General features: G+C 41.1%; 2 protein-coding genes across 2 annotated transcripts; one reads left to right on the top strand and one right to left on the bottom strand.

The window, feature by feature from the left end:
• Positions 1-6,419: 6,419 nt before the first annotated feature.
• On the bottom strand, positions 6,420-7,908 carry LOC101890325 (ubiquitin-like modifier-activating enzyme 5). Its single transcript, XM_005185079.4, has one exon. It carries the CDS (start codon positions 7,796-7,798, stop codon positions 6,617-6,619), a length of 1,182 nt encoding a protein of 393 aa, XP_005185136.1. The 5' UTR covers positions 7,799-7,908; the 3' UTR covers positions 6,420-6,616.
• A 1,393-nt stretch (positions 7,909-9,301) lies between these two features.
• LOC101890496 (signal peptidase complex subunit 2) lies at positions 9,302-10,313 on the top strand. The gene is made up of 2 exons (XM_005185080.4): positions 9,302-9,450; positions 9,614-10,313. The coding sequence occupies exons 1-2, from the start codon at positions 9,412-9,414 to the stop codon at positions 10,151-10,153; spliced, it is 579 nt and encodes a 192-aa protein (XP_005185137.1). The 5' UTR covers positions 9,302-9,411; the 3' UTR covers positions 10,154-10,313.
• The last annotated feature ends 564 nt before the right edge of the window (positions 10,314-10,877 follow it).

The following is a 10,877-nucleotide window of genomic DNA, read 5'->3' as shown; positions in this document are numbered from 1 at the left end:
AATAACCCATATTGGTGGATACACGTTGATGGATAAAAAAGTCTACGTTAACGGATAATTCACTGTATTCGATAAATATTGTCCACGCCAGGGGATCAAATTGTCCACGTTAGTAATTAGGGGAAAATAAAGCAGATTATAAAAGTAGAACTAAAAAGTAAAGAAACGGGAGTTTTTTCTGTTATTAGGAACATTCACAAACAAACAATTCTGTAAAAACGTTGGCTAAGTTGGCTATCATCAAAATACCGAATATCGGGAGGACAGAAGAACCCATTACGGAATCCAAACACTGAATTTCAAGTAATGACGTTAGAAAATGTGGTACAAATCGTTAAAATACCGAATACTGGAAGGTACCTTTATATAGGGGCTATAGGAAAACGTGGAACTATGTAGACAGTGTACTGCTACAGGATATACAGGGAGAGATAGAACAACTGCAACAAAGTCAAACGCCACAATTTTTACATTTTTTTTTTTAATTTTATCGAATGAAAGCAAAAAATGTCGGAAATAGCATCAAATTTTAGAATAAGTTTAGATTTGTTCGAATTGTTCACCATTGACACTAACTATGGGCTTCAAACGGCCAATGAAACCGTTACACGCTGCCCGAATGTTGCTCTGCGGTATTTTAGCCCATTCCTGGCGAAGCGCTTGCTTGAGGTGATCGACACTTTGGTATTTTTTAGTGCCAAGCTTACGTTCCAAAATACTCCAGACACAATAGTCCAACGGATTGGTATCCGGAGATTTTGGTGGCTGGAAAAAAAAGCGAGGAACCTGATTTTGTAACCATCCTTGGGTGGTGCGTGCTGAGTGCTACGGTACTGTTGTCCTGTTGGAATGTTCAAGATCTGCGGCCAAAATGTTTGCGTGCCCAAGGCTTTAATACACCTTCCAGAATATTTTCGCGCTATTATTTGACATTTATTCTGATGCCAAGGTCGATTAATACGAGCGGAGGACGAGCATCGGCTGTTAAGGCGGCCCACACTATCACCATGGCCGGCGCTTGAGTTGTGGTGGCCACACGAAGGTGCACATTTTCAGCTGACCTCTTTGGCAGGTAAACACGATCATTTTGTTTGTTTTCAAACTGCTGGACAATGAATGTTTTCTCATCGGAGAAAACCAAATTCGGCAGTTCTCCACTTTCGGCCAAGCAACTCTTTAGCTCTTTTGAGTCTATTCTCTTTCTGTTGCGGTGTAAGTTCTTGCACGAGCTCATTTTTAAATATTTGCCAAATGAAAATGGGGGCTATAGGAAAAGGAAAACCTATGTGGAAAATTATACGCCACAGGAGGTAGCATGCATGGTACAATGAAGAGAAGGTAGGTCAAGTTTGAAAAAGTTGCAAGTATAGAGGTCTACCTGTTTGGCTTGTAATGTCAGAATTAGTATCAAAACAATAAAAAAGCAAACAACTTGTTGCATTGATTTTGAATAAATAATTTAAAACCGCGAAAACTGAGTGAATGGTCAAAATTTATTTTCAATATCATGTTCTATATATCTCTTATGGTTTATTTCGCGACAAAAACTGTTGTTGTTGTTGTTGTAGCAGTAGTACATGTGTGTGTTTGTGTTCTGCTAATCTGGTTCCAGCTCCAGGTTTAGAAATTCGGCTACTTTAACGGGCTGTAGCCAGAGATCCTCTGGAGTGAGTTGGGTAGGTTTGGCTGAGCAATTAAAAAGGTGTAGCGTATTGTGCGGGCCTGTATCACACGCCGGGCAGGCGTCACGCACATCTTCATCAATTCGTGCCCAATACGAATTGAGGCGACTACACCATCCTGAACGTAATTGCGCCAAAACTACCCTGGTTTGTCTAGGCAGCTGACGTTCTTCGGCTGCAATGGATGGGGGGTGGACTCCGAGGACGGCATTCACTTTATAACTGCTAATAGCATCCGCGACTGCATCGGTGTGAATGCCACTCAGACCTGCCTGATAGGCTTCTTGATCTAGAGGCTCTCTCTTGTAGCGCTGGACCTCCCTCTCTAGATCATGTATGTCCTTCCTGACACGCCTGGGTGGGGGAGAGTTATCCACCATATGATGGTTGGGATGGCTCTCACGGCAACACCCAAGCAGGTACTGCAACGAAAGCATATGATTATGCTGACGTAAGGGAAGGACTTTCGCCTCCTCATGTAGATGGTCCACTGGTGTCATGAGGAGGCACCCTGTCGCAGTTCTCAGGGCAGCGTTCTGGCAGGTCTGGATATTCTTCCACTGCGTAGCACTAGTATTCGCAGACCACACTGGAGCCGCATAGTTGACCACAGACAGACCTATCGCGTTATAAGAGGTCAACAAGGTTTCTTTGTCCGCACCCCAAGAGCTGCCGGCTAGCGCCTTGAGGACCTTGTTCCTACTTTTCATCTTGTCGCAGATAGCTGTGGCTTGCGCGGACGACTTGAACATGCTGTCGAACGTTACCCCAAGAATCTTGGGGTAGTTCGTGGTCGGTATTAAATTCCCCTCGACCTGAACATTCAGCTGTGTTCTCATCTCCGCAGACCATGTGGTAAAGAGTGTGGCCCTTGATTTCGTGGCGGATATTTTCATATTCCTCGCGTGGAAGTATGCGGCAAGCTCCGCGAGATAGGGGTTCAACCTTTCGCATATGTCATCGACCACTGGACCCGACGCCATGATCGTACAATCATCCGCATACGTTACGATCTCAATGCCGTCTGGAGGGCGAGGAATTCCGGAAAGGTAGAGGTTAAACAGTTCCGGAGATATCACCCCACCTTGGGGAACTCCCTGTTTCACTCTACGGGCTTTGGACTTCTTGTTCCGGAATTCCACGTACGACTGGCGTCCACACATATAGTTGATTATCCAACGTTTCAAACTTGGCCGGAGGGTAGTTCTCTGTACGTCCTCAAACAGTGTGGCATGATTGACCGTATCAAATGCCTTTGATAGGTCAAGGGCTACCAACACTGTTCTGTCACACGGCCTGTTCTGGTTTAGTCCTCTACTAATATGTGTGGAAATGGCGTGTAATGCTGTTGTGGTACTATGTTGTGGACGGAATCCATGCTGGTGGTTGGCAACTGCATAGCTTCCTCTAATGCTGGGGAGGAGTAAAGCCTCAAGAGTCTTTGCTACTGGCGACAAAAGCGAAATCGGCCTGTACGATTCGCCTTTACTGGCATCCTTGCCTGGCTTCAGTAGCGGGACCACCCGGCCCATTTTCCAGGTTTCGGGCACTATGTGGGTGGCTAGCGACAAATTGAGAACTTTCGTTAAGTACTCGACTCCCGGCGTATCCAGCTGCTTCAACATTACCATTGAGATTCCGTCCGGGCCCAACGCTTTGGATGACTTAGCGTTACGGATGACATTTGCAACATCACCCATCGTAAACTGTGGTGGTTCCTCCTCGGCGGGAAGAGATCTGATACGACGTAGTACTCTTCGCTTCGCCCTATCACTCTCGGGGTGCTCGACAAATTGCCGGTTAAAATATTCCGCGCACCTCTTCGGATCGGTCACCGTTACGTCGTTAAAAGTGACTGAGGTCCTATCATCCTTTTTTCCAGGGTTCGAGAGCGACTTAACCGTTACCCACAGCTTACTCATATCGGTTCCAATGTTGCAGCACTTCAGATGGTCTAGCCACTTTTTCCTCTTATGCTCCTGTACCAACCGGTTGACTTCCACTGTCAAATCACTGATTCTAGGATCAGTAGGGTTGGTACGACGGAGATCATCACGCTCGTTTGCTAATCCCGCTGCCTCTGCTGGGAAGTTTGGTCTTATCTCGGGTATTCGACCAGCAGGTATATAGCGAGCGGCTGCAGCTCTGATGATGTTTCGGAAAATCCTTTCTGCTACCCGAACATCAGAAGGGTTGGGCAGTTCTCTGAAGTGGCGGTTGGTGAATTCTCTGAACTCTGGCCAGTGAGCTTTCCCATGTTAAGGAAAGTGCGGCTTTCAGAGGTTATGAAATCGGGCGACCTGCTTATGGAGACGATTATCGGGAGATGGTCTGAGCCAAGAGAAATGACGGGTTGCCAAGTCACGTCATTTATCAGACCGGGTGACACTATGGTTAAGTCTGGCGAACTGTGACACTCTCCTCTTATTCGGGTGGGGGCATCCTCGTTAACCGTGCAGAATGTGGAGCAGTCAATCTGCTCTGCCAGCGCTGATCCCCTCTGGTCATTACCTAGGACGGAATGCCACAACTCATGGTGGGCATTAAAATCCCCTAGTACCAGGCGGTTATTGCCTAGCAATAATGGGCTAATATCAGGCAAATAACGTGGTTCACAGCTATTAATCGGCGGGATATACACATTAAGCACCTCTACCTCGGCAGTTCCACACTTGACTGCTATCCCCATACATTCCATGTATGGGTCACTAGAGACTAGCTCAAGCGAGATAGGTCTGTACTGAACAGAATGGTGTAACAGGAACGCTAATCCCCCACCTCCACTTCTGGTGCGATCCTTCCTTAGTACGTTGTAACCATAACAACGTTGTAGGCTGCAATTTTCATTCAGCTTGGTTTCCTGCACCGCTGCGATCTTAATATTCCTCCGACTCATAAATTCCACTATCTCATCTATTTTGCCTCGAAGTCCATTGCAATTGAATTGCAAGAACGATGCACAATCCGGAGTTGGAACAGCAACATGTGGCGTTAGGTGCTGCGGTGTTGGTTGCTGTTCTGGAGACTGCGGTGGAGTGCCATACTCCGACGACGCCTCTGACGAGGACGACGAAGAAGAGGACTCGCTGGGGACTACGTTACTGCAGCAAGTCGCAACATAATCCCTTTCGCTGTAGTCTCGCAAACGCCTTAATCCGGAACAGTTCTTGAAGTGCACCCACTCTCCGCATCCATTACATTGCACCGAGACAGATCTGTGGTGGATGACGTTCTGACAAACCGAGCAGAACCAAGGTCCGGGGTTTTCCTCAATCCCGGCACGGACCAATAAAATCCGGAGCAAGCATTCCGGGATATGCTGCTCCCAATGCAGAAAAATAAACAAACACAAACATGTACATACTGGGTTGGCAGCCGCTGGCCGAAACTGGAATCTTGTTGTTTCGGGTCAATCCGGTATCGTAGAACCCGCTGCCGTGGGATTGGACAAAAACTGTAGATTTTGTCGATGCATTCGTTGCAATAAGCATTTTGAAAACAACCGAATTTGAATACTTTCTGAACAATTTTTTTATTATTGAAAAGAAGACACACACATAAGCAAATGAAGTTGACATATTAAGCCAGAAAAATAAAAAAATTTAAATCATATGGTAGTTCTGCCCTACCTTGAATTCATTGTACCATGGGAGGTAGATTCCAATACAAACTCTAAATACCAAATTTTAAATTATTCCATTTGAAATTGTCCGAATTCCGAATATCGGGAGGTACAATTATATGGTGGCTACACGAAAATGTGAATCTTATTCGGCCACAGGATGTAGACCCCAATATAAACTTTAAATACCGAATTTTAAAATATTTCTTTAAAAAGTTTGGCTTGAATCGTCAAACTACCGAATATGGGGAGGTACAATTATATGGGGGCTACACGAAAACGTTGACCGATATAGCACATCTTCGAACTTGACCTGACAGCAGACAAAAGACAACTCTATTTTTAACTGCTTATCACATGCCGTTTGGACTCTAGCATGATTACAACATACAGACAGACAGACGGACATTGCTAAATCGACATAGAATTATGATCGGAAAATTTAATCCTCAAGCGAGTCAACAAAAGTTACTTTTGTTAACTTTATGCACATATATTAAATAAACATTTTAGTGTTAAAACCTTACCTTATGTGTGTTTGTGCAAAATTATATTACAAAGCATCATTTTAAAAAGAAGCTATCAAAGTCAAGAAAATCTTTGCACCAATGTTGCCAAAAAACCCTGAAACATTTTCTAATTTTTTTTGATAAATATTGTTCGACCTTTTTTTGAATAGTTAATTTTTTGAGTACATTTTCAAAGAAAATTTTTCTACATTAAATTTTGATGTGGTTCTCCGAACAACAGAAATTTGTATAATTATGTTCATCAATTGTGGTCAAAAATAAAACCTTTGTCCTTTTTGACAAACTTTTTTTTTCTAATTCGCTGAAAGTTTTCTTCTGATTCCACTGTCCAAAGCCAATCTGGGCTGTGGAAAATTTCAAGTAGATTTAACAGTAGTCGGTTTGTAGGTCAAAACCCGAAAATAGTTTTCAGTTTGTAGGCCCAACTTCTTTATATGTTTATTAAGCCTTGGCGGTGGATATTTTTTTACATTTTCGCCTAATTAGATTAGACTAGATCCACGTTTTTTAACAGCTTTTATATAAAGATACCTCCGGTTTTAGAGGGTCCGTCATCGGTGGCTATTAGTTACTTTAAACACCCAATTTATACGCAATATCTGAAAAAGAATTTATTCTCACAGTATATATGTAAAAAATCTCATACAAAAATACTCAACATTGCACAAAAAATACACATAAATAGAAGAATTTTACAAATAATAGAACGCAACAAAATAAATGGAATTATAATAGGAATTAAATACAATCTAATCGTGTCAAATGTGTGTGTGAAGGCACTTTTACATGGATTTCATTTGAGCCATTAAGTCTTCCAAATTAACATCAGCAGCCGATACGGTATTAGCACTTGCTGTATCATCTTGGACTAGAGCCTCATAGGCCAAGCGTAGACCTTCTGTAACATTGGAAGCTTCCGTTGGTTTCGCCACTTCCTCGGGTTGGGAATCATCAACCAATTCAATACCCCACTCATTATCGTCATGCAGCTGTTCATTTGTTTCCTCGACGACCTCCTCTTTAACAGGTTTCGGTTTGGCTGCAAATTCCTTTTGGCGAGCCAGACAATGTCTATCATCACATTGGGTATTTGGCTTGAGAGTCATTTTAGGGAAGAAATCATTCATGGCATTGTAGCCCAAATAATCGGAAACTTCGCCAAAGTTAAGCAAATATTTTAATGTATTTTGTACCAACATGCCGGCGGTAATGCCCATTGTGGTGGGTAAGGATGCAGCACAAACACCTTCACGTTTCAGGGTTTTCTCATCAATGTTCTCAGCCACAACCAGGGGTGGAGCACAAGCAAAACAAGCGGTTTCGCCGGGACGTATAAATTGTATATGCCCCGAAACAGCATTCTCCGACACACCTGATTCAAACCAATTCAAACCGAGTTCATTACAGGCTGTATTAATGGCCATTCTGGCCTCAAAGTTGTCAACACAACTCAAAACCAAATCAACAGGTTGTCCTGCCTGCAAACCACCATGGGCAATAGTGTCGAGGAATTTATCAAAGGAGTCTACTGTTGTTATATTGTAATTGTGTGTTTCAATGCTAACATCTGGATTGATGAACGTCAATGTTTTCGCAGCTGCCTCCACCTTGGATAGGCCAGCCTGATCCGGCGTGAAGAACAAACGATTCATATTGGCCAATTCAACTTTATCGTAATCGAATAAAATCAATTTGCCCACACCGCAACGGGTCAACATATCCGCGGTGACACTGCCAACACCACCAACGCCCACTACGGCAACAGCCTTCTCACGTATCCGTTCGTAGTCTTTAACAATGCCCATACGTTGTAGGGCCATCAGACGGCTATAGGGATTTGAGTCAACCACTTCTGCAGACATTTTCTCAATAGGTTGGCGAGCCTTTTGATTTTCCATACGCTGCTGGGCCAGTTCCTCTTTCATTTGGGCCAACATGGCTTGAAGTTCTTCGATGGCCGACATTTTTCCAGTTACCACTTTTTGGGATTCGTTTGGATAGGAGAGAAATACAACTAAAGCTAGCTGGGGTATCTGTCTTCGTGTCACTTTCAAAACAACAAATCTTTAGTCAATCACTGTAGATGGTTACCATACAACGTTAGCAAACTCACAAACCACCTGTCATATTTGGTAACATATGATACGAGGGATCTTTACAGTATGCGATTCATACAATTTCCTTTGATAATAAAAGTTACATTGCCCCTGTGTTTTCATATTTCTCTTAATGGCAACACTTTAAGATACTACTTCACTTCACAAATAATACGGGAAAATGCCAAAATTGAAGGTAGTTGGTTATTCTTCCATACTTTTTTAATTGGTAAGAGATAGGAGAGTTAAATTCGTTCCCAGAAAACTGCATTGCCCAGATAATATGGGAAGGGAAAACGAGTAAAAATGTCAAAATCAAATTTTCAACACGGCTAAAATTTCTAGTGGTAAAATGTATTAAAGCGAACACTTTATGTGGATGTTTTCCTCATTTTTCCAGTAAGTTTTACTAGTTTTATATGAAAAGGTACGGCGTTCTAGTTAAAATATTTAAAAATAGTACAACTGGGGTTTCTAATATAAGCACTGTAGCATAGTAGAAAAATACAGGTAGACTCCTCAACGCTTGGGAAATTTGATATGTCAAAAATTTTAAAATGTTTTTCAGAAATCAGTAGATTTTTATGTTTTCTTATACGACGACAATCGGAGGTTGTTATGATGTACATTTTTTTGACTGTTTTAACGAATTTAAATAACTTTTCATTCAAAATTTTTCATTCCAAAGTTGGTTTGACAGTTCATTGTCCCAGCAGTTGTGTCGATGCGACTGCCTGTATTCTTCTACCATGCACTGTGATCCATAAACTGACAAGAATTAAGATTGAATTACCTATTTGGTCAAACTTCAGACTTTGGACCCTAAAAAATTCTCTCTGCTAAAAATGTAAAATGTGGAACTATCAATGCGCTTAATTGATTTGTTGAGAACAAAAACTACCTATTTTCCTTGATGTTGGAGTAATTCGTCCGAGGACCGAACGCTTATTAATACATTCGACATTCAAACAAATGTCACAATTATTTTCATGTGAGTTGCACACTACAATCACCACCATATTAGCGACTCACCTTGCATATTATTTGAGAAAAATATGTATGTATTATGGTCAATGTAGCACATGTTTTAAGTAGGCATTTCGTAGTCTTGAGTAGATGTGTGCCTTTCAAGAGTGGACTGCTTACTGAGAACTATTACAGAAGTATTATTTCCCTTGACAATTCCATCATTAAAACGTGGGAGTTAAATGCCATTTTGTGTTACATTTTGTTGTAACCTTCGGGCATTTTGTCTCAGGTTAATATATTTGATAGTGCCTACCCCTGATTGTATACATTATAATCCATATAATATAAAGCACCCTTAAGATAAGTTTGTTGTGAATATACCCTTTTATACAACTATGTGCGGTTTACTTTCATAACCAACCGTGTGTCGCGTTGTCACTTTTCAGCACAAAACAAAAATTGGATCCTGCAGAAAAAATTTAGGACTAAAACAGGAATAAATCGAAATAAAAATGACAAAAACCACTGAGAAGCCACAATTTGTTGAGGAGGTATAAAATGTTAACACTAGCATTGTTTGATAACTCAAATCTTTCAAATATTGAGAGTCGTCGCAAACCACGTCATTTTTCTGCAAACTATTTCGTGCATCGAGAGACGTGTCGATGATTTTTTTCTGGCAGGTGTCAGTAAAATTTTGCTTACCTTTTGCAGGCCGTGAAAATAAACAAATGGGATGCCACTGCTGTTAAACATGCTCTGGATGATGCCGTTAAAAATGCCCTCTTCTCCACCCGTCCTCAATTGAAGGAACAATTTGGTTTAATCAATACCCGCTTGGTGTTTTGCATCCTGGCTGTTGGTGTTGCTGTTCTGGCCCATTGTTGGGACTTTACACATCCATTCCCCGAATCGAAACCCGTTTTAATGTTATGTGTTATTGCTTATTTTGCATTGATGGGTATTCTCACTTTGCACACCACATTCCGTGAGAAGGGCACCTTTGCCGTGGCCACCGAGAAGAGATCGAATGGTTCACAACGAACATGGGAAGCCAGTTCGGATATGCAGAAATATGATGATAAATATACTTTGGTGCTTTCCGTTAAGGACTCGAAATCATTGAGAGAAGCCACCAGTGTTAAATCATGTGCCTTCTTTATAGATTCCAATGGTTTTGTTGTCGATAAGCAAGTAGCCAATGAAGTTAATCGTTTATTCAACTCCTTGTCCGACGAAAGGAAAGAAAAATAGCTTGTTGATGAAGAGAGTTTGGTGACTATGCAGGATGAAAAGAATGAAGAAGAAAATAATTTAATGTTAGAAGAGATCATAACGACACAAACTTTGTGTGTTTAAATGATAAAGAAGAATGAAATATAATAAATGCTAAATAAAAAGTATTAAATATTAACCCGGTGATTACTTAAGTTTGAGTAGATGCATGCCTGAAACATCCTAAGAAAAAATAGTCCTTGACTAATACCAAAGATTCTACGGAAATCCAGATTCCAAATATGGGAAGGAACAACTGCAAATTGACTAAAACTGTTTTTAAACATAGATAAAATAACAAAAATGACATCGTGAGTTTACCATAAAATAGATATTATGCCTAAATATGCACCAGATTAAAATATTTTGACAAAGCATACCCAATTAGAATCTCAATAGAAAATAAATTTGGGCATTCAAAATGTCATTCAACATCTTATGTGTCAGGGTGGCTATACACTGTGATTGGAAATTTCGCTTTCTTAGTGAAAAATAATTAAGTCATAGCCCTCAGGTAACGGATTTTTCAAATTTTAGGGATTTTGAGCTTAGCTGATTTGGCTACAAACTACACTTTCGCAAAAAAGTGAACTTGTTTGCTCTGCTGAAATCCCAAATTCAAATTTTTTTGCGAAGTAGATTAGAATTCAATCAAAATTGATTAGAATTCTATTGAAAATTATTACAGTTTCATAGATTCTGT

The sequence above is a fragment of the Musca domestica genome, unplaced genomic scaffold (genome assembly GCF_030504385.1).
Source record: "Musca domestica strain aabys unplaced genomic scaffold, Musca_domestica.polishedcontigs.V.1.1 2, whole genome shotgun sequence".
NCBI classification, from domain to species: domain Eukaryota; kingdom Metazoa; phylum Arthropoda; class Insecta; order Diptera; family Muscidae; genus Musca; species Musca domestica.
Note: the sequence above shows the minus strand (reverse complement) of the source record. Positions and strands in the feature narration are given on the sequence as shown.